The 23,486-nt window shown below is 40.9% G+C and overlaps 1 protein-coding gene across 3 annotated transcripts in view; it reads right to left on the bottom strand.

Annotated features, from left to right (window-relative positions):
- The window catches only part of E2F7 (E2F transcription factor 7), a 28,903-nt gene extending 16,614 nt beyond the window's left edge, over positions 1-12,289 (bottom strand). For all 3 annotated transcript variants that reach the window (XM_048502225.1, XM_048502226.1, XM_048502227.1), the window contains exons 1-4: positions 12,082-12,289; positions 11,435-11,527; positions 5,503-5,781; positions 251-419 (exon numbers count right to left, since the gene is read on the bottom strand). In XM_048502225.1, coding sequence (XP_048358182.1) covers positions 251-419; positions 5,503-5,781; positions 11,435-11,527 — 541 coding nt within the window. In that variant the 5' untranslated portion in view covers positions 12,082-12,289. The remainder of the gene's footprint in view (positions 1-250; positions 420-5,502; positions 5,782-11,434; positions 11,528-12,081) is intronic.
- Positions 12,290-23,486: the final 11,197 nt, after the last annotated feature.

The raw sequence follows: 23,486 nt of genomic DNA, 5'->3' as shown, positions 1-23,486 counted from the left end.
CACATTATGACTCATTTTCCCAACTGTTCGAATGCATTATATATTTTGTTTACAAATATATAAGTTTGCAGTTGATTATTTAAGAATTATATCCATGCCTCTTCAAGCATTTTTCTCTACAGAAGTACTTTACTGTTGTGCCAAAGCAAGCTCATTGAAAGAATGGAAAATGTACAACAACCTAATTTATTCACATCCTTCATTAGGAACCCCTATTCTTGCAATCATTACTGCTTTCCTTCATACATACCAAGACTAGAAGCTACTTCATCCAAAGAAATTGTTGTTTTTTCTGCTGATAGAGGGTAACTGGGGTAACGAGCTAAAAACTTCTGGCACAACAGCCCTAAGCTTTTCTGCTTTCTGCTGGGCCTGTGCTTGTCATAGTCATCTGCTGTTCCATCGTCCACAGCATCACACTATTAAAAAAACAGATACAAAGACTTTATAATGGCACTGTGCGATTGGCCAGGGTACTGATAAAACCTGTAATATTCCAAATATGTTAGATGAAGATGTCAAGCTAAAAAATTAATGTATGTATGTATGTACGTATACTCTGGTTTCTCTTCAGATCGTATAAATCTTTTGCCTTTTAAAAATTAATGTAAAGTTTAGAAAATTAGGTCCAGAGTTGAACATCTAGTTCATGTAAACTAGTAAATGATCCTGGGTTGGATGAAACCAACAAAGGAGGAAGGAATCCCCTTTGACCAGCAAAAAGGCTATGTTTGTGATCATGGGAACTGCATGGACAAAAAAATCACAAAAAAGGGGGCTATAATAAGTAAGGAAATGGCCAAGATTGAGCAGAAACACTGGTTGTATCTAATTCTATCTGCCTCTCTCAATATATATTAACAATCAAGACAATGTCCTCTGCATGTTCCATAAGCCACAATAGGTCTGCCGAATTTGTCCATCCTTCACCCCTTTCACTCTTATGTCTATCTCTGCTTCTCAGTGGATAATGGCCAACTTGGGTACCAGAAGCAACCTTGAGCAGCAGGTTGATACCCCAAATAGGTTATGTCCTCTGAGGTGTACCATGGCAAATCAGGAACATAGAAACAGTGCTTATTTATTTAAATGCTTTTCTGCCCAAATTTAATATGGTACCTAAACAGCACCATCTTCAGCAGAGTTACATTCTTCTAAGTTCACCAAAGTCAATAGGCTTAAAAGGGTACAACTCTGCTGAGGATGGCATTGTTAAGTTTGCAATTCACACTATAAAGAAAACAATATTTAAACCTGAAAAACAAAAACAAAAAAACCTCAGACCTGAGACTGGCTAAAGTAATTAAGGGAAAAACAAAAGCATGTAATTTAATTCTTTCCCAAACAGCGGAGACATACTTTGATTAGTAAGACAGTTCCCAACAATACCTGTTCTTTACGGTGTAAAAATGAAAGTGAATTAACTTGGAGCTTTTCTGCAGGCTTCCAAAAATTATCGTTCCCAAAGAGAACATTCTATTAGTTCTCCAAGACCAAGTACTACACTGCTGGAAGTCACCATATATAGCGTTTCCCCGAAAATAAGACTTGTCCCGAAAATAAGCCCTAGCATGATTTTTTAGAGATTTTTGGAGGATGCTTGAAATATATCCAAAAATAAGCCCTAGTTATAAGCCCTACTCCAAAAATAAGCCCTAGTTACAGATTCCCTGGCGCAACTGATCTGGTCAATTACTGTGAGGAGGGGTGGTGTATGCAAAATCATGGGAAAAAATAAGACATCTCCTGAAAATAAGCCCTAACACATCTTTTGGAGCAAAAATTAATATAAGACTCTGTCTTATTTTCGGGGAAACAGGATATGTGTAGGTATTTATGTACGTGTATGGTTTTTTCTCACTTTTTCTGTCTTTTCATTTAATATGCTATTATGGGGGAGGGGGACTAGACTGGATTTTTTATTTTTTAATGTATGTGTTATTTAGATATGTAAAATGAATAAAAATTTTCATTAAAAAAAGACCAACTGTAAAAGGCCACTTTCAAAGTCCTTTCACTCAGGTGTATTTTTTCAGCTATTACCTAAGGAAATTTTAGAGGGATGTTGGCATGGCTCTAACATAATAGTCCGCAAAGTAGTGTTCTTAAATGTAACTGAAAGGTTCTTAAAAAGACATTTGTTACAACAGAGCCAAATACGAAAGAGACTATAGCTTTCACCTTTTGGAAAATGTGAAGTTTATTTTAAACAATAACTTATTCAAACCAATTCTGACTCGAAGGGGACCTGGGAGTGACAATTCCTAGTAAGACTCTTAATTTTACAGTTTGCAGTATCTATACTACCTTCAGCAGTATTATACACAACACATCTCATATAGCTGGTTGGTTTAAAATTGATGTTGAGGTTGTAGAAGTGCCAATGTTCATTTAAGTTTCTGGAAAGCATTTACAAACAGTGCTTAATATGCATAATAAATGAAAACCAAGCCAATGAACACATCTAAGTGTACTTTTAATTGAGATCATTTGAAGTATGTGGAATAATCCATCATAAGGATGTTATAGCAGTTGGACTAAATTATGCTGTAAATAAGGGATGGGCTGACAATCACAAAACTATGAAAAGAGGGAGATGGGCACACAATTTGCATATTCTGATTACAAGTAATTGCGTAATTTATATTCCATTATTATGGTGGTTGGCATACAACTGACAGGCATTTTACAGTCTTACATATTTATGATGGAATGTTCGATCCCTCGATGGAAAACACTCTAAGAAGCTGTAAAATTTATTATGTACAAGATTTGAAAAACATAGAGATGTTTATGGTCTATTAAAAAGTCTCCTTTGTCTATAAGACCATATACACTAAATCTTCTATGAGGAATGGTCTGGTAGATGCAACTTGTTGGGGTATACAGCTGGAGACCTCCCCCAATTTGCCTAGATCCAAGACGAGTGAGTCAAGCAGGTGAGGAAGTATTACTCACCCCATCCTGGAGGTCCTGGGACTAAAGAAGGTTGGGATGCAGCCAGAGGGCTGCAGGCTGGCCATGGAAGCAAAGGGGAGATCAGTGCAGGGAATGACAACAGCAGTGATGACTTGGGTGATACCACTGTGGTCGCCAATGAGGCTGTCAGCCAGCACTACTCTCTCAGAGGCTGTAGTGACTCCAGACAGGCTGAGAAGGGAATTGGGGGGGGGGGGCAGGGAAGGATGGCAGCACCCCGACCAAGGCAGGAGATCAGCACAGCCCTGAAGGAGGTGAGGGAGCTAGCAAGGGCAAGAGTTGGCAGCCAAATTGGGCCTGGAAGGGAAGCAGGATGGAGACAACTGAGCAATCACTGGAAAGAGGGTTTTCAGAGGGAAGGTGGGAGTATGCAAGGAAGAACACAGGTGCTCCTGCAACCTTTATGTCTTCTGGGGTAGAGAGCGAGGTGAGCAGATTAGGGCTCAGCCAGAAGGGAGTGGGGTTAAGGGAGCCTATACAAGGATCACCACCATGGGTGGCTGGGAAGGATACACCTGGACTCAGACTGGGAGAAAAGAGACAGTGTACCATATAGACAGCCAGGGGAGGAGGAAAACAGGGGGGACATCCACTTTCCCTTCCCAAATTGGAGGCCACAGGACAGGGAAAGTGTAGGACCCCACCATATAGTGTGGAGGACCTTACACAGCTGTATAGAAGTTATCTATACCTGGACAGTCAGTCACACGGGCCAAAACAGGCACAAATGCAATTATTTGACTTAAGAACTAGAAAATCAGAATTTGACTGAGAAGGATTAATGCCATCCTAGCAACATGATAATCCTGCCTCAAGAAACCTGGAACATCCTTGTTCAGATGGAATCCACCTTTAAAAAAATTCCAATCATGGCAAGTTTTTCTATCACACAAAGAACTGTGAAAATGAACTGATGCTTTGCCTTGCGAAACCTCTCCTACAGACACCATGTTCTGCTCAGTGGAAGACATGATAATGCTACTAGTATAAACATCAGCCAAAACTGGGCCTTGTAAGTATGCGAACTCTGATATGTCAACAGTTCCTTCTATTGGATTCTGAGTGTCCTGGTTTCACAGAATATAATTATGAAATGAAGGACTATGACTGATCGGAATTAAAGAATATAAATTATTGGATTTTACAGTGTATTCTGTTGTCTTACAGACAACAGTATTCTGAATAATATTACAACCAAATTTATTTGAAATTAAGAAGATCTTTGGATTGAGATTTATATAAGTGATTTGCCAGTGTTTCTTATAAGAGCCCTTCGGAAGTGGGCAGTATACAAAATTTAATTAATTAATAATAATAACAACGACAACATACAAGTGATGGGCTTTTGTGGAAGTTGAGGGCTGGAAGCAAATTATTATTACTAATTTAATTTATATGGCACCTTTCCCCTCTGGGGTCAGGACAACTTCCAAAATTTAAATAAAATCATACATTAAACACATTAAACCTAGAATAGGTGACTCACAATCATTTCAGAAATGCTAAAAATTCCATAATTTAAACATTTCAACCAATAAGAAAACAGACAGTAGAACCAAGTGGAAAGGAAAAGGAGACCATTGGATGGTAAAAAACCACAGCTGCCTCAACCATATGCCTGGTAGAACAGCTCTGTCTTACAGGTCCTGCGGAACTGCATCAGATCTTGCATCTGACAGAACATTCTGCCAGGTTGAGGCCAAAGCCAAGAACACTATGTTTAAGCCATATAAATGGACTGAATTCAGTGGACTAAGAAGATGCTGGATTGCCCTGTTTTCTTCAAATTAGCATGGAAAAGCAGGTTTTTAGTGCTGCAAAACTAGATGTGTGCATTGAATTCAATTGTACTTGTATTCCTTTGCTAAATTCTTCTGATGCTTCCATGTAGTCATTTCTTTCAAAAACCATTTAATTTGTTTCAGTTAGATTTATGGAGTCTGTACTTTCGTAATTAGTTTAGTGTTTGTCTACTCAGGTGATATAATTCAGATGTTAAAGATAAATGTTAAACCAGAATAAAACTGCAAATAATTAAATTAAAAAATGCAAAGTGAAGACCAGATATCTTGTAGGACTTTGACATCGAGATTGGTCTTTCTTTTTTCAGGTGAATTAGCAGAGTTGTACAAGGCACTGTGAGCAGGAACTTCTCAAAGAACCTGTAGTTAAACAGCATCCACATCCAGTCAGGCAAGTCTTCCAAATATTCTGTATGAAATGTCAGGAACTTCCTGGGAACAAGAGAGCACTCTTTTGTACTGAGGAGTTTGAAGTGTGATACATCCTTCACTGATTGCTACTGCTTACATCAGAAAGGACTGAATTTTTTATTGAGGTCTCAGCTCAAAAGTACAAGCTTGTGGCCAAACAGAAACAAAGGAAACACATCTGGAAGGAAGCAATTGATGAGTTCCCAATCAGCACATAGCCCAAATACAACAATGTCAGTTATTTCGTGTGAAACAATAAAATGTAGTTTACCATACTCTCTCAATAAACTTTATATGACAAGTCTCTTACCTGCGAAGAATCAAGAAAAGCATCACCAAATTCACTGTTCTCAATAGGTCTAAAAAGCTCTTTCTTCTTTTCCCTATCCCGCATGTCAGGGCTAGCAGCACTAATAAGCATCTTCAGGTTAGCTGTGGGCGTCCATGGATCTGTCAGGGGCCTATCACTCAGCTTAACAGGTGTAATTGGATTTCTCTCTGGGGTACAGCTTTTTTGCTTTGACAAATCAATGGGTTCATTTTTCATAGGAGTCTTTGGAGTCATTCTAGGTCGATCAAATATGTTTTCCTGTAAAAAGAAGACAGCCAGAAGGTACATAGGCCACCAATCAACGCAGCTGTATTTATTACAACTTCATGCCAAAAGACTTTAAAGCCAAAGTCTTCCTTAAAAAACCCGGTTGGGCAAAAACAAAACCACCAAAGACTGGAGTCTGAATCCTCACACCCAAGGGTATGCCACATCAGTCCTCTTGGCTATCCTGTCAGCTAGAGACCAAGGGACAGGCAGCTGAAATCAGAGGTTGCCATGGCCACTGCTGCCACACTGCCTTCAGAAGGCTTTCAGGTGGTGTTGGAGTGCAGCAAAAATGAAAGAATAAAAAAAAGTTGACAGAAAACCCTCCAGTTAAATGTAGTTAGACCACCCTTTCAGGTAGCATAACTCCAAGGCCTGGGCTGCAGTGTTCCTGGCTCTAAAGTCCAGGTGGAAGCCAACTACAGTCAACTCCACCCCCAGCTCACCCTGCTGCGCCAACAGGACCAGCTGTGGTGCAGGGGTGCTGATGTTTCAAACATCCTGGAGCACCACAGCAACTGTCCCCCACTATTTTTGCCCCAAGAAAGTACTCCAGAGAGGGCAAATTTGCTGGTGTGAACTCGTGCCATATCCAGGAGTCAATCCCCCCCCCCAAGACTGGGCTGTAAGCTTCTAGTACTCCCAGGTTTAAAATAAAGAAGTCAGCCCTGCGAGGTAGGCTGCTAAGCAGTATGTTATAGAAAACAATTATTCTGTTAGCTGTGGCCAATATGGGCTAAAGTACAAGATTCATATTGAAGGCCAAAAACCCAAGAACATCACAAAATACAACGTAATTTATTAAAAGATTGTGCAGGAATATATAATAAAATAACAATATACAGAAAAGATAAAACAATAAAGCTAAATATCTTAGTTAAGCACATTTACAAACATTAGTTCAAGATCCGGATGTTACACAACAAGATTGAGTCCAACAGGGTTTCAAAAGTCCAAGATAGGGATTTGGGCTAACGTGGTCTGCCTAGAATCAAGAAGTGTTCCAAAATTAGATGTAATTCAATAGGGAAGAAATTAAAATGAATAATCTTCCTTTATGCCCAACAACTGCATTGGCATGATTCTAGTTATCCAATCAAGTGTATGGTCAGTGAGGTAACTTGACTACTTAGGTATCGGATGGCAAGTCCTAACATGTTCCAACACATAAAAAACAAAAACAAAACCAGAATGTAGGCAAGGGACATGCAGACGAGGGCCTCGAATTCTGCAAATACTGACTACCAATTGAGTTTTTTAAAACAAAATATCTAGGTTACAATCTGGGACACAGCTGAGAGGAGCTAAAGTCTTCAGCTTAGAAACTTGAGCCACTGGGGGTAAAACAGAGGTTTAAAAACCTATTTTGGACCCACCTGCAGTTCCCTTATAAAGTCAGTTATTTTCTTCTACACAAGTAAATAGAGGTTATTAACATATACAGGGTGCATGGCGAAATAAATGCTGCATTCATGGCAAGTCTTGTCTGCTAGCCTCTGCCACAGGCCCAGAGGGGATGTGATGATCTGTTATGTGCACAGCATGTAGAGAAACAGTGAACATTCTCAGGGATATAGAATTTTCTGTACACATACGACCTCTACCCATGACAACGAGCAATTTGTTCTTCACACAGAGACACACTGCACCACTATGACAGTAGCAGAGCGGCAGTCAAACTACCCATATTGTAGTCAGGCAGTAATTCTCATTGCAAATGTGCCTCTAAGGGTATAAATGAAGACATAACAGAGTAGGACAAAATCTATACCTGGTTCCAGACAATGCAGGATGTGGGAGGATCACTCCACAGTTACATAGCAGAGTGCACTCTGTTTATACTGTGAAATGTCATAAAAGCTGTTCATCTGCACAACCTCGCCTTTTTGCCCATCTCTTCTTTGGGAATTATTTTTTTAAATCAAGCTGTGTGCGCGTGTGTGTGTAAAGTGCCATCAAGTCACAGCTGATACTGTGCCAGAATCTAGGAACAGACTCTTTTAAATGTATTGGTATGTAGCCTAGGCTGTTGATGGCTGAAAAACTTGGCAAACCCAGTTTTTGACTCTTCTTGGAAGAAATAGTGCAATAATGTCAACAATCAAAATCTTCATAAATTATGCTGAAATAAGTTGCTGATGTTCTCAAAATAGCAACTCTTTTCAGATTCAAAACTGTAAAATTACACTGGAGAAAGTAACTAGTTAGAAGCAGAATGGTTTTATAACTAATCAGAATTCCATAATTCTTCAGAAAAGCTGAAATTTTCACCTTTCAACTTTTATTAAAAATACAGTTCTACCAGTCAAAGTGGTTGATAACAAGTGATGGCAAAAATCTCTGATGTAATTCTCAGTGCAGAACAATTGATTCATCCTAGCTTTGTATGATAGATCACATATATTCATGTATTATTCAGTGAGTTATTAAATTCATTTAACAATGATTTAACAGACTTATGAGTCTAGATTTTTGCATATTCAGTTGAGACATAGAATCTTATCAACTATGTCCCAGATGTTAGATCATTTGTTCCACTGCCAGAACTCAAAAAGGACTGTTCTTCAGTGAGGGTCAAAAGAGTCTTTGCAGAATCCTTGTGAGCTGTCCTCCATCCTGCTCCTTTCCAATCAATCGCATTGGTTTGTATTCCACCTGATCTTGTACACCTCAGAAACCACATCCTCCAGTAGAATAATAGTGGCTGTTGCTGACACAGTCAATGGCAATGCAAACTGCCATATCAGTGAAATCCTGCATTACTGCTCAGAGTAGAAAAACTCCTGGGCTGGAAGCTTAACCCATTAATCTCACTAGGACAACTCTAGTTCCAATGAAGGGAACTGACTAGCTAGCCTGAGACTTCCTTAAGATAATAAACGGTGACAAGAGGGTCAAATGTAACTGATTAATCCGACTAGAATGACGCCTGCAGTGTTTTCATTCTTCAGTTGGGGAGTGGGGACACATATCAGATTTGGAACAATGGCTAAAACCTCTTTCCAAATTAACAAATGCTACTCAAAGGGTGCAGGTTGTCTACGCAATTAAAGTGAAACATATTTTATGTTGCTTTGTCCAATGTAGAAATACTGTGTCTCAGACTGAACTAAGAGACTGACTTTAGAGAAAACCTGGGATAAAAGAACATGTGTTCCCCCCTCCCCCCAAGCATATAGGCTGCAACGGTATATTTGAGGGCTGCAACAGTATACAGCAAATCTATTGGCTGGCCTGCACCTTTGTGGGGCTCCCTTCCCACATTAAACACTATTCACACTATTGCTTTTTAGCAACATCTATTGTAGTGTTTTAATCTATGTATCTATTTAGTGTATTTAAACTGTTGTATATTTATTTAGTGTATTTATTAGGCGATTTTAAATTGTTGGGAGGGGGAATTATAAATATAAGTATAAATAAATAAATGGTTCCTCCCACTGATTCCCACTCTTGAGAAATTCCCCAAACCATATAATAACTTTTATTATACCCAGCCAAAATAACACAAACAGTATGCTAGCTTTAAAGTTCTAAAAAAAAGTTTTAGAAAAATGAATGTTAAAAAAAGGGGAGAAAAAAAGGGGAGAAAAACAAAAAGATATTTCAGATCCTGATCTCAGGGTATCTTGTTTGCATCTTATGTAAAATGTCAGTGTTTAATAAATTGGGTGGAACGGATGCCAAATGATATCTTTAGCTTTCTGTGAAGAAGGAAAAATAGCAGTCTCCCATTGAAAACATGAAAACTCAGGATAATTGATTCTGTCAAATATGCCCAGGATTCATCAGAGGAGGCAGAATCCCTTTCCTCTGCCCTTTGTATTTTAACATTCATGCTGAGAAGTTCTGGTAAAACTCAAAAGCTTGCATGGTCTTGTGTTATTTTGGTTGGGCCTAATAAATGTTATTACATGGCTTTTGTGTTTGGCTATTCAAACTAGAATGGCTACCTGCAATTTCTGTCTTGTGAAATACACTATCTTTTAAAATAATGACTAAAATGCTTTTAAGGCAACAATTTAAAAAATACCTCTTTCTATCTTTCACTCCCTTAAAATGTTTCCTAATAATTATGTAAGACAATCCAGCATGCTAAATAATTACAATTGCTATATAATATATACAATTCTTAGATCCTCTTCTCTACTTCAGATTACTTTGTCTTCTACAGTATGTGTAAAAGCTAATCTGTGTTTGGAAATAAACATTCTAAATTAAGAAATGAACTGAGAGGAAAGAAACTTGCATCAACCTGTGCAAACCTTCAGTTCTCTGAAGTTGATAAGAGATAAAAGTTATACTCCAGAATCAGAAGTTACTGATAGTTCAGAAACGTTGTCTTTCTTAAGTAGAGAAAGAAACTCAATGTTGTAAAATTTTCCATTACACTGCAATCCTAAGAACACTTTCTTAGGAATAAACCTAATTGATTAGATACAAGTAGGATGCTAGTAAACTTGCTTAGGATAGCAGCAGTTAAACAACATTTAATTTTCATATGGCTAATTTTGCCAAGTCAGTATGATACTTATTCTGTGACATGATGCTATTCAGAAACCAGTATAGTTACACATTTTATCCAGTATCCAAATTTGCTGATCAATACTATTGGTATTAAAAGCAATTGGTTCAGCTGGAAGCAGGGTTTTTTCTTAAAAGAGCATTTCGGAAGAGGGATTCTTTACTGTGGTGTGTGCAATGATCCAACTGTTACCGCGGGTAACAGGTTATTGGGATTATATTTTCATCCACTAGTGATTGTTTTCTTTAACCTGAGTACTGACAACAAATATTGCATCAGTTCTACGATTTTATACTCAGAAGGGTCAAAAAGAGTAAGCGTAAGCAAGTCTACTCAAGTCTATTCAATGGGGCTTACCTCCAGGAAAGTATGTTTTAAGACTGTAACAGTACAATCCTCAGCAGAATTATACTTTTCTATGCACCTATTTAATGGATTTAGAAGGGTGTGCCTGTTTAGGACTGAACTGTAACTGATTCAAACTATTAGGCAACTATAAAGAGATTGGTCTATATCCGTGGTGGTGAACCTTTGGCACTCCAGATGTTATGGACTACAATTCCCATCAGGGGCTGATGGGAATTGTAGTCCATAACATCTGGAGTGCCAGAGGTTCGCCACCACTGGTCTATATAGTCCTCTCCCCACATGGCACATGCCTTGCAAAACTTTTATCCATTTCCACAGTCTACTTTGCTACTTCCTTAAAAGGCCAGAAGGGAAACTGACATTTTCTGAAAATAAAGCTAAAAGTAAGTTTTTCACTCCAAATGAAGTCTTTAACCATTTGGAAGGGTAATGTTAAACTAAATGGCAGAATTACAATTTTTTTCCTTCTCTTTGGATTTTTGGGAATGAGCAACAATAATCCAATGTAACAGTAATCAAAATTTAACAACACTTTTACAAAACTTTATAACTTTAAAATGTCTGACATTTTTGCTCAAGTTTATTAGCTTTATCATGATTTAGACTTTAAAAACATGACAACACAAAATTTAAGACAAAGCCCAAATGGAAATACACATTCAACTATTTATATGCCAAATGTCAACTACTTATGTGTCAAATAATTGTTAATAAACTGGAAGGCTTGGACTATCAATTCTATTTATTTACCTTTTGTGCATTTTCCCCATCTTCATCTGCAAAATTCATCTTCGTGTGTATTGGACTAATCAAGTCTTTTAGTGTTAAGTAGTTCACATCCATCTGTAAAAAAAGTTGCACAAGATTACCAACGTGCCCTTCTCGTGTAAAAATTAGATTTCCAAAACTGGTACAATTCCTCTTCAATCACATTTACGGTAATAACGCGATCTTCACCAACTCGAAGTTCTTAAAATAATGAAGAATCAGATCTTTGCTTAAGGGAGGGAAAGATTCAAGATTGGCAGCAAAGGGGCGGGAGTTCTCTGAGAAGTGGGAAACCTTCTGACGAATCCGTCACTGAAGTTCAGAGGGTTTTTTTACCGGGATCGGTTAGTTTTGGCGCAAAGGACCTGGAGGAGGAATTCCAGCTTTTGAGTCAGCACCTCTGAAACTGCCCCCCTCGCACCCAGTCAAAGACCTGATGCAACAATGCCCGCGCCCTGAGAGTCCCTGTCCAACCAGGACTCCCGCCCCGACTTTCTTCCAACAACAAAACGCGGATGAAAAGAGAGGAAACGTTCTCCCTTCTCTCTCTCCGCTTGCTGGGGCAGATTTTGAGCTGCAGTCCTTCTGTCTTCCCGCCCCAAAATGTAGTCTGCTAATTCAGAACTTACCTTTTGCGCGACTCTCTTCCCTGCCTTCTCAAATGGACCTCTTCACTTCGACCGCGTCTGAGGTGCATGGGGGTCCCACGGAGGCGAAAGGGGAACCCCGCATTCAAGCTGCCGCTGTTGCCCCCTCAGCCCACCGCCTGCTACGTGCCAACACTGGCCGCTCCTCCACTGCTTGGAGATTCCACTAGGCGCTAAAGCTTCTATTCTGGCGCCCTGAAACATATTTTTACAATCCGGCCAATCAGGACTTTCCTGAAGGGGCGTCCCCCGGGCGTTCCCGCCAATCAGGTTGAAGTCCTTCTCCGGGAGTTGGCGCTAGACTCGGCGCGCTGTGTCTCGGGACCCGCGCCTTCGTTTGTGGCAGCTTCGGCTGTTTCGCGGCGCCTCTGCCGCCGCCCCCTCCCACCTTGTGGTACCTGGGAAGCCTGGGGGCGGAGTGGCTCGGCTTTGAGGAGGGGGAGGGAAGGCTTTTGTTGAGGCGTCCAAGTGCAACCCTAGAGAGTGGGGGAAAGTGAAGGGGACAGATGGAGCTTGGAAACTTTACACTGGAGACGCCGTTGAAAGCGGTGGGGAGCATTGTACTCCCCCTCGCCGCTGCAGTTATAGAGGTTTTGTTAGTTGTCTAACAATTCTACACTTCCTAAAATCTCTAAGAACAAAACTGACATGCAATCCCCCCCCCCCCTTCCACTTTTGTCACACACCCCACATTTGCCAAGAGAAAGGACATGGCAGATGTGCCTTTCTCAAAAATGTTCAGCTATCCGACAAACAGTGTGCAAAGCCAGTAATAAAACTGCACATGGTTTTTTTCACACTGTGACAAATTCTGTGGAATAAATCTACACAATATTGAACAAACTCAGGAGCACATTGTGGGTGTCATACTGTGCACGTGTGCATATGGGTAAGGTGCTGTATTTGGCTCTGATTGTTTTAAAGTCTCCACCAGAAACACATATCACTTATCAGTCTTAATGGAAATTTTTCTGCATTTTCCCATATCGAAGAGCAGGGATAATGCGGCAAAAAGAATTTTATCCAGTCCCCACTGGTCCTGCTCCATTTGAATTGTTTTCAAAAGTATCATGCCAGAAATAGCAAAAATGTTACATCTCTAGGAGCATGTGTACTAACTCCATTGCGTTCAAGTGCATGTGTTCCACAACTGAAGTTCTTGATAAATGGTGGTGACTCCATTATACTTTGAAACTACCAGCAAGGGTGTGTGTGTTGATTTGTGTAGAAAACTGCAGTTCTGATCCCCAAACTGGCATTTGTGGCCACTGAAAAGACAAGCTAGCCACACCAGATTTAAAAGTATGTGTACATACCTTTTACTTCAGGGACAAATGAGTGTCTATGCTCTAGGGCAGAATGTTTCTTCCAACAAAGGTCGTTTTCACACTTACCATCTGCTGCGCGCTATTGTCGCCAAGTAGCGCGGGGTCCCCCGGCACTCCCCACTACAGGGGCGGCGACAACGCAGCCACCCAATGCTGCCGCTCTCACGCCCCCTCAGCGCGCGTCATTCCTGGTGCTCCTCAAAACGGTGCCTTTTGATGACCCCGCGCAGAGCACGGAGTGTGGGGTTGTGGGGAAGCCCGGGAGCGTGCCAGAAATGACGCGCGCTGAGAGTAGCGCGCAGCAAAGCGTGGTCATGGTAAGTGGGGAAACGACCAAAGAGAATCAGGGCAAAACTCAGTGATATATAAAACTTTGTCTTGGTGGTCTGGATTTCAAAGCAAAGTGATCATGTGCTTAAAGAGAGACAAATCCTTTCCACACTGTAGCCTCTCCTCTTGCCCCAAGCGTTTATCTCCCAGCTCAGCTAGTGTCAGCAGCACTCCGCTCAGAAGAACACCTGGGGAACGGCACACAGGGAAGTATTCACACTATGGAAAGAGGTGAAGATAGCTCTCCTCCCTGTGCATTCTTTTTGCTCTAAAAATCAGTTCCTGATTCGTATGTACTAGATGAAGACTGCGGTTTAGACGTATGAGCCAGCAATCATCACATCTAATTAGAATTTCAGCAAGAATAGGGGAGAAAAAAAACAACAGAAGGCAGCTATGAATTTTGGAGGCCATAAGGCATGTGAACAAAAACAAGTGAGAAAAACAATATTAGAGTGAAAATATTTAAAATGTTCATTGTTTAGATGAATCAATTAAAACTCAGTTGAGTGAAAAGGGCAACAGCGTTTTTGTTTTTATTGATAAATACAGCGCCATAGGCAGCAAATACTACCTTGATATTCCCCTCACACATAAAAGGATCAAGTGTTCTTTGACTAAAGGCTGACATCAGAGTGCAGCATCACTGGACAGCTGGTGGAGTCCTGGGGGCATGCTGTTGCTTTCTTTCTCTGGGCAGCAGTGATGGGAATGGATCCCCATGAAGGGCTTGGGCTGTTCTTCTGGTGCTCATCCCTGGTTTCAATTCTCTTACTGTCCATCCACCCTCCCCCATGCTACTCCAGACAGCAGAGAGCAGGCAGCAGGGGTGACTATTACTTGCTGCCACTGGTTTGTTTTACCACCCCCATGAGTGAATAATAACACCTGCTGGGAGCAGATGCTGCCCAGAAGAAGAAGCTTAGACACATCAGTAGTTGTAGGAATGTTACAGTAGTTACAACATTCTTAACTGCAGTCTTAGTTGTCTGTGACTCTTGCTTGCTCATGTGTAATAAGGAGCAGCTTAAGTTGCTCTGAGAGGTCAATGAGTGAGTGACTCTTGATGCTTGACATGGGTGAATGGGCAATGGTGGTTTGGAGCATCTACCAATGCTTGCAGATGTCATCTTTCCTCTCATTGAGAATGCCCCCCTTTGAAAGGATTGGTCCTCCTTACTTCCTCTCTCCATGCCTGTGTCTGCCTGTGGTAGCGGTTCTTCCTGTTCCTGGAAAGTAGTGGCACCTGCCTGCTCCTGTTTGGGAAGTGAGCAGCCATTGTTGTGAAAAATTGCAGGAGGACTGTAGTGGGTTTAGAGCAGCTTTATTTAGAGTTAACAATAAGACCTAATTGAACAGTGAACAGCTAACAGAAGCTCCTGGTTTGAACCCCTTCAGGTCTCAGCTACAACTGCTTTTCCTGGGTCTCTTAACTCCACCCAGCAATTCAAACTATTAAAGGCGCACATCACCACATCTTCCCTCCTTTTGAATATGTAACAAATTACAAAATTATCTAAATAACAATATAAATAATTACCATACATAAGTACACGTTAACAACCTGACTTGAGATGATTAGTAGACTATCATCTACCCCAAAAGCATCTGGGGATTATTCTGCCCTGTATTAGGTTGCTATTACTATCTACATATTCCCTTTTGACTGTGGGAAGTACAGACTGACAGTGAGGTGTTCAAACTTGTATGTCTCTGCAAACTCTCTTCCTGTGAAATGAGGTGCATTGTTGGTCATTAGCACATTTGGACAACCCCATCTGACAAATATGTTTTTCAGACAAGTGATGATTGTGGGAGTTGATATGCCTATCATGGAAACAATTTCTATCTACCTAGAAAAATAATAAGAACAAAATAATTTCAACTTTGCAGTTTACACACATCTGCACCAATTCTTTCCCAGGGGACTGAATGGTAAAGGAGTAAAAGAGTTTCTTTCCTTTGGGAAGGTTTGTGTCTCTGACAAAATTCACAGTTCTAAATGAAAAACGTAAGATTTGTAGCCACCCCATGGAAAGTAGTGCACTTTAGGAGAGTGTATCTTTAGGAGACTCTCCTGATGATATCTCCCAGGTTTGGTGAAGTTTGGTTCAGGGTGTCCAAAGTTATGGACCCTCAAAGATGTAGCCCCCATCTTCTATTAGCTCCCATTGGAAACAATGGAAGATGGGGGCACCCAGGAGTCCATGCTTTGGACCCAATCAAACCTCCTGAAACCTGGAAATGAGGAGAGTCCCAAGCTAATCCTGTAAGTTTGGGGCTGCTAGCCTAAACAATGCGCCCCCTGCAGGCCAAAAACCGAAGAACACTAAAAATGTTTTAAAAACCCACAAACGGGTGGGCGGACCTTCGGACATGAATGTGGGGGTTGAACCCGAGAACCCCCCCTTACCTACGTCCTTGGTACTCATTCTACAGGTTAGATGACCTTCAGGAATAAAAGTCTGGGGGTCAACATTCAATAGCCTCATCTTGTCCCACAAGAGATTTCTTGGTACAGAATCAAAGGCTCCTTTTAAATCAATACAGGCAGTAAATAACTTGGAAGCTTTAGGAGTAGTATATTTATTTGCCAAATGGGAAAGTAACTAAGCAGTGATCCAAGGCTGATTTATCCTTACGGAATCCAGCTTGCTCAGGTCCAAACATTTTAGCATGATCCAGCCAGGTTTGCAACCTAATTAATAAGAATTTTGAATAAAGCTTTCCAATTACCGATAAAAGACTAATTGACTGGTAATTGGAAGGATCAGCAGGGCCCCCCTGCCCATGCCTGGCACTCACTCTCTCAGCCTGGCAGCCAGCACCTGCTCATTAGGTGACCAGGAGTCAGTACCCAGCTGAAACTCAGTCCTGGCCGGCAGAGCACCTTGTGCATGGGCCGCCCGGGCAGTGCCTCCAACTGCAGCCGTGCCATGCTGCTTCCTTCCCACTCACTCGGCCTCTGCTCTGTGCCTGCGCACAAGTGCGCCCCCTCTGCCTTGGCCCTCGCCCACCAGGCAGCACACCTACCAGCATGCCCACCAGACCTTGCAGCTGTCTGACAGGAAAGCCAGGCCAGCTAGGCCCAGCCCAGGCTAGAAGTGTGGGGGTGATTTCTACTCCCCCCGCCCCACAACTGAACGATGGCTGCCCGGGGCGTTTGTCCTCAGGCCGCCCCGTGGAAGCTCTACCTCTGGAGGGTTCCCTAAATTCTCTGATGAACACAGGAATCTGGTGGGCGTTCTCTTAATGGAAGTTGCATCTCCTCAGGTCTGAATCAAAATAACGTGCCTTCCATTAAGGGTCAAACTTAACATGACAGCGTTCACAGACCTGAACCCTGTGGATACTGTTGCTATTTTAAAGTGATTTCAAAATGCCACAGGGGCCTGATCTTGATTGGGTCCTGAGTGCAGTGTGCTGAATCACTTTTGTTCTCCCCCACATGCCTATTCAAGGGGGCCTGGGGGCATTTTGGCACTTGAAATGGCACAGGGAATGAACAACTGTGCTTCTGCTTGCTGTGGGCCTGATCAAGATCACATCCTCCCAGCAAAGGACAGCAACATCCACAGGTATCTCTTCCCTGTGCTATGCCACTTGCCACATCTCCATTATCCATATTGTTAGGGATAATATTTGCCTAAACACCCACAGAAAATCTGAAGGCAGTCCATACTGAGACTCATTTCTTCTAGTGCTCATACAGCAGACAAAATTCAATAGTTGATCTACTTCTGGAGCATTTTGTACTTACATGATAAATTTAACTGATCTGCAATTAAACAGCGGCCATTTTTATGATGATTTTACAGCATAGATTTCACTAAAGTAACCTATTACACCAGTAGATTTTTTACTGTAATTGTATTGACTGCTATTCCAATTTAATGATGTACAGATTGTCTGAGTGATTAAAAAAGAGCACAGGCATCTATTTATTCAGCTGGTGAAAGACAAGCAGGCAGAGGTCCAAACAATTGTCAGTGTCCACGAGCATCATGAACATGTTTTATCTTTTGACTTAAGCACTACTTTCTCTTCATTGGACAACTGGCAACAATTGTTTGCATTGGCTAGCCTTGCTCTAACTTAAATTGCTTGATATTATAGAAATGCTATCTCCAGTTTGGCATTTCCACCTATTTAATGTTTTAAACATGAACGGGTCTGGAGACAGTAATATATGTAGTGAACTTTTGTAGAGTATTCAGCCAACAGTAAAAAACCCTTTGCTGGCCACAAGGCAAAGCAACTGGGGTGTGTGTGTGTGTGTGTGTGTGTGTGTGTGTGTGTGTGTGTGTGGCAGCTTGTTTTTGTCATAGCCTCTTGACAAAGGTTGTAACACAACTCACAGTTGCACGTTCATAAACTTTGCATAACTGTATACAAAGTCTTTTTATTCATTCTCAGGAAGGCTTTATAACGGAGGCCAGATAAGAGTGGATAGTTCTAAACATGCCAACAATATATTGATAAACTAAAGAAAACACTTTTGAATAAATATAAATGGAATTATTTTAAAACTCTGCAAAGTGGCCTATAAATAAATAAACCAAGTTGCAAGACTAATACCTGCTTTGCACAAACACCACCATCCTAAGCAGAGTCACACCCTTGTAAGTCCACTGACTTCAATTAACTTAGATGGGTGTAACTACTAACTCTGCTTAGAATGCCACTGCCAGTGTTATTGGATGTAGTACAACACTTAGCGCTCTTTCACTACATTTGTTGTACATGGAAATAAACCATATATTTAAAAACTACTGTACAATATTGTTCTGGATGAGCAGCAGATGGGCATGTTATTCTGACATAGTTATATAGAGAGAAATGGGGGCAATTGGTGCACCTGCCCTGCTGCCTGCAGGGCGGGCAAGGATGAAGCCGGCGGCTTGGCCTGACCAGCCGCCGGGAAAGCGCCCACCCTGCTCCAACGAGGCGGGCGAGAGGGGAAGCCCGTGGCGCGGCCCAGCCGGCTGCGGGCAGTTGGTGCGCCCGCCCTGCTGCCTGCAGGGCGGGCAAGGATGAAGCCGGTAGCTCATCTCGTGGAGCCACAGTGCAAGGGCAGAAGAGCCGCATGCGGCTCTCAAGCCGCAGGTTCCCTACCCTGGGGTAGATCGATGGAAAATAGGATGTGTGTCATGCAGATTTTTAAATATACAAGAGGGAAGGAGCCTTATGTGTAAAATGAATGTCATAACTACTGCTCTTAATGGGGTTTCTTTTTCCATAGTATTCTGTATAAACTAGTAGCTCTTTTCCCATTCATGCCTCTAGCTTGAATGCTAATTGATACGATCAGCCAACATCTGTCATTCTTCCTACCAACAATATTGGAATTCATTTTAAGTGCGTACTGTAACCTGATTATATGTTTACATTTGTATTTCTGTTTTAGAGTGAGTGTCTGAAGTATGTTTAAACAAAAAAGTTGTGATTTTGAGGAGCTCAGCAATTTTACCAGAGGAATTGCCCCCACCAACCGACTTTAGAGCAGTATTGCTTTTATAACAATAAATATAGCAAACAAGGGAGTGGGATTCCATGGTCAAGGGTATTCTCTATAATATTTCTTCAAGCCGTAAACTTTTATTCTTATGACTTCCGCTGTGGATTTTTCTCCTTGAAGGACTTTGAGTATTAATATATTGGTTGTTTCTGCTGCTGGCCACACTTTGCAAAAAGTTTCCGCCATAAACCCTATTGGATCGAACATATAAGTAACAGTTCCTAATGAAATACCTGTCTTGCTTACCAATCACCTGTGGTTGTCTTTTACTGTTTAATATGAATGTTCATGTTTTTCTAGATGGAAATAATTCCTTGACATAATGCCAAATTCTTCATTGAGGTAATCTCCTTTCATCTGACTGATCGATTAAAGATGACAGGGTTGTCATTAAACAGATAAAAGAATGTATTCTAAAGCTTTGCACATTTGCACAGCAGTACATTACTAGAATATGTAACAGGAATAATGCCCTTAACTACAAAGCAAGGAGAAAGATGTCAGGCTACTATGTTTGGAGTTAACAATCATGTAAGGTAAGACTCAGCAACTGACAGCCGTTGTTCCAAATCTCAATCCCTTGCTGCCAAACAAAAGTCTAAAAAGGAATACCAAAAGAATGATAGCTGTAGTATAATTTGCTATATGGAAAGAAAGATGGAATATCCTCTACTGGTTTTTCCATAATGGTTATTTCAGGGAGAACTTCTAACCATTTGATTTGCCTTGAATTTTGAGATCAATCACTGTTCTCCAAGCTCTTCCCTTTATGGTTATATGACTATCATCTACATTGGACAGTGCTTTTTCTATTGTAACTCCAGATTTGTGCAGTATTTGCCACTAAGAGATTAATTTATTATTTTGTTTCAGAATCATGCAAAAACATTCTTGTTGTAACTAAACCTTTGGGAAAATAATTGGTTTTTCTTTCTATTTGTTTTTGTCTTTGTGTTTTAATGTCTTTTCGTGTATTGTTTCATACTGTAAACTACCTTGGACACTGTTGAAAGGCAGATAAATAAATGTGGCCAACACAAGTAATAGCTAAGCTAAGATGTAGGACAAGGATTAGCATTCCCTGGGACATCGGTATCCAGTGCCATTCATTTCAGCTTCAATTCCAAGAGACAGCCTTGATATGTATACATGACAGGAGTGTCCTGTGTGTCTTGTCCAAACTTTTAATGCCAATAGAGGAAACCATATACTACTACTGGGTAGTCTGACTGGATACTCAGGAGTTGTTAGAATTTAGTGATACTGAGCTCTAGAAAGAATATCAATTTGGAGTATGAGGAGAAGTCTCACAGGAAATCTAGCCTGAATCCAGAAAGCAAGTCTATTTATTTATACCCCATTTTTCTCCTCAATGATCCAAAATTACATCATCATTGGCCTCTCCTCCATTTTATCCTCACAACAGCAATCTTGTGAAGCAGGTTAGGCTGAGAGAGAGAAAGAGATTTTCGTTGGCCCAAGGTGACTCAGCAAACTTTCAGAGCAAAGTGGGGTTCAAACTCAATCCTAGATCAGGACTCTATTACACCACATTGCAGATGTAATACAGGAAGGAAAATCCAAAGACAAAGATGGCCACTATCCATATTAAGAACTAAGGCATAGATCTTGTATAGGATGAAGCAGATGTACAAAGAAAAAATAGGTAGCCGGGCTGAGTAGGATTGGATAGCTGACAAGGCTAGATTGAAAGACAGCCCATGTCCACATAAGATCCACAACTGAAGTAATGGCCAGGCCATGGGCACTGAGATCCTTTGTGTGTGTGTGTGTGGGGGGGGGGAGTTGTGTGTGAAATTCTTGACAGGGAAGGAAAAAATACCAATTTCCTATAAAATTTAGAAGTAACAAGCTGGCTTGCAAATTATTGGAATAGTTTCATATTTATGAGGCATGAACATGGGCAAAGAGCTCCACATTTGTTACCCACAAGCCACTGGAAGATCGACAATGTCATGCTAAATCTTAATTTATTTAATTCATTTGTACCCTGCCTTTCTCCCCAAAGGTGTCCCAACACAGCTTAGATTGTTTTCTCCTCGTTTTCTCCTCAAAACAATCCTTTGAGAATTTGTGAGGCTGAGACTGTGAGAGGGTGGCTGACCCTAGGTCACCTAGTAGGCTTCCACTTCAAGTGTGGGGATTTGAACCTGGGTCTTCCAGATACCAATCCAGCGTTCTTAACCCCTACACCGCACTGGCTCTATTCACTTAAATGACAAAATTTTATCTTTAAAGTTGGCACCCGCTTTTTGATGTGAACAAAATCTCCTTAGTTTCCTCTTCCCTTTGTCCCTGTGCAGTTTTACCTGCCTTGCACAGTCACTGTGCCCTCTGCGAACAAGCTAGCTTCGGTGTTCTGTCTGGGGCATGTATGGGCTTGTCCACTTGCAACTGATTTTTTGGTTTTGTCTTGTAGCTGAAATGTCTGCTAGTGAAAAAAGAAGCTCCTTGATCCCAGTGATAATGCTGAAGATGCATCCATTATTTTTCCAGTCCTGCACTGTCCTCAGTATGTTGGCTGATTCATGAAAAACATTACAAATTGCAGCTGCATCTGTGTAACTGTGCTATCCTTGGGAAATCTTATTTAGAAAAGTTCTTAAGTCTCTTTTTTATGTATCTGCAGTAGGATAGTACAATGGCATACTGCACTTCACTGATACAAAGCCTGTTGTACTCAATCTTGTCTAATCTGCTTTTAAATCTATGTATATATTCACTAGGTCATAAGCCATAAAATGCCATCTGTGAAGTGGCAGACCAATGGTCTATTAAAGTCAGAATTGTATGCTCTGACTGGCAGGGAGGGGCTGAGACTCAGTGGGAGAGTATCTACCTGGAATGGAGAAGGTCTCAGGTTCAGCCTCCACCATCTTAGCATCTCCAGTTTAGGATCAAATAATAAATGAGTTCCGCCTGGACCTGAGACACTGTTCAGCTGCTGCCAGTCAGAGCAAACAGTACTGTCCTTGATAGACCATGGTTCGATTCAGTATAGGACAGCTCCATGTGTTCATGTTTATTTATTTATTATTTCTACATACCTCACCTCCCCCCTGCATAGCAGGGCTCAGGGCAACTCACAATGTAAATATAATACAAGTAATTTAAAACTGTTAAAACCCAGAACTGGAAATATACTTAACTACATTAAAACAACATGATGGCACTGAAACAATATAACAACCCCCAGAGATCAAACCTCATGTAAAATAAAAATCATACAGAACAGGAGAAAGGGAGGTATGATGGGGGTGGGATGGGATAGAGAGACTGGGTTGCAAATAGTAAAGATGCAATAGCAAAGGCTTGCAGGGTTTTCAGGCAAAGAACCTGACCTTTTTAACTGAAGGTAGCAGGGACTGAGTGCAAAGCAGGTACTTTACCACAACCCCCCTGCTGATAAGCTCCATTAAAACCACTAGTAAATCCATCTCCAATGGTAAATCTAGCTCTATTAAAGCTAAGGAGCATTTTCTAGTGTTTAAAATGAGAGATAGCTTGCCCCCAGTACATTTTTTAAAATCCACCCAAGCTTTTGGAATGAATCAATGGAGTAACATTCCTTGCTGCAATGATCTCAGGTCTTTTGTATAAGACAGATATTATAGTGATACTCAGGTGTCACAATGAAAATCTGCTCATCAGCGTAATTAAAATATTGTAGGTTTTTCTGGCAAATGAACATTTCAACAATTGACCCTCCCCACAGATCAAAGCCTGTTATAATATGAGAGTTGTTGTAAGGACAAGCCAGATTCATTTTAAATGCTTCCTGAGGTTTATGCTTAATGAAACACTGGAACATCTGTTCATGGCCAGCTGTGAAGTGTTGCTGTAACTGACACTGCCATTACAAGTTCAGAGGTTTGGGGGTTATTTTGTCGCTAGGTTAAAAAAATGTTAAAAGGTTCATGTTTGGAATCCTGATCTAGGATTTAGCCTCCTGTGTACTAATGTTTCCATTGGCATTGCAGACATAAATTGCATAATTATGCTGCAGTGGTGTTTTCTGTAGGCTGAGTGGATGAGCTGCAATGTGCAATCCAACGCTTTTGGTTCCTTGGGGAATTTCGCTCATAGCTTGAAATTAATCTCCTACAGCTGCTTTAGTAAAGCAGGTGAAAAGTGAAAATAATTATCAAAGCTCTGTGACCTCTGATAAGTGTGTAAAATCCTCAGAATAT

This window comes from Sphaerodactylus townsendi, linkage group LG06 (genome assembly GCF_021028975.2).
Source record: "Sphaerodactylus townsendi isolate TG3544 linkage group LG06, MPM_Stown_v2.3, whole genome shotgun sequence".
NCBI classification, from domain to species: Eukaryota; Metazoa; Chordata; class Lepidosauria; order Squamata; family Sphaerodactylidae; genus Sphaerodactylus; species Sphaerodactylus townsendi.
The sequence above is the reverse complement of the archived record's forward strand: the minus strand, read 5'-3'. Positions and strand labels throughout refer to the sequence as shown.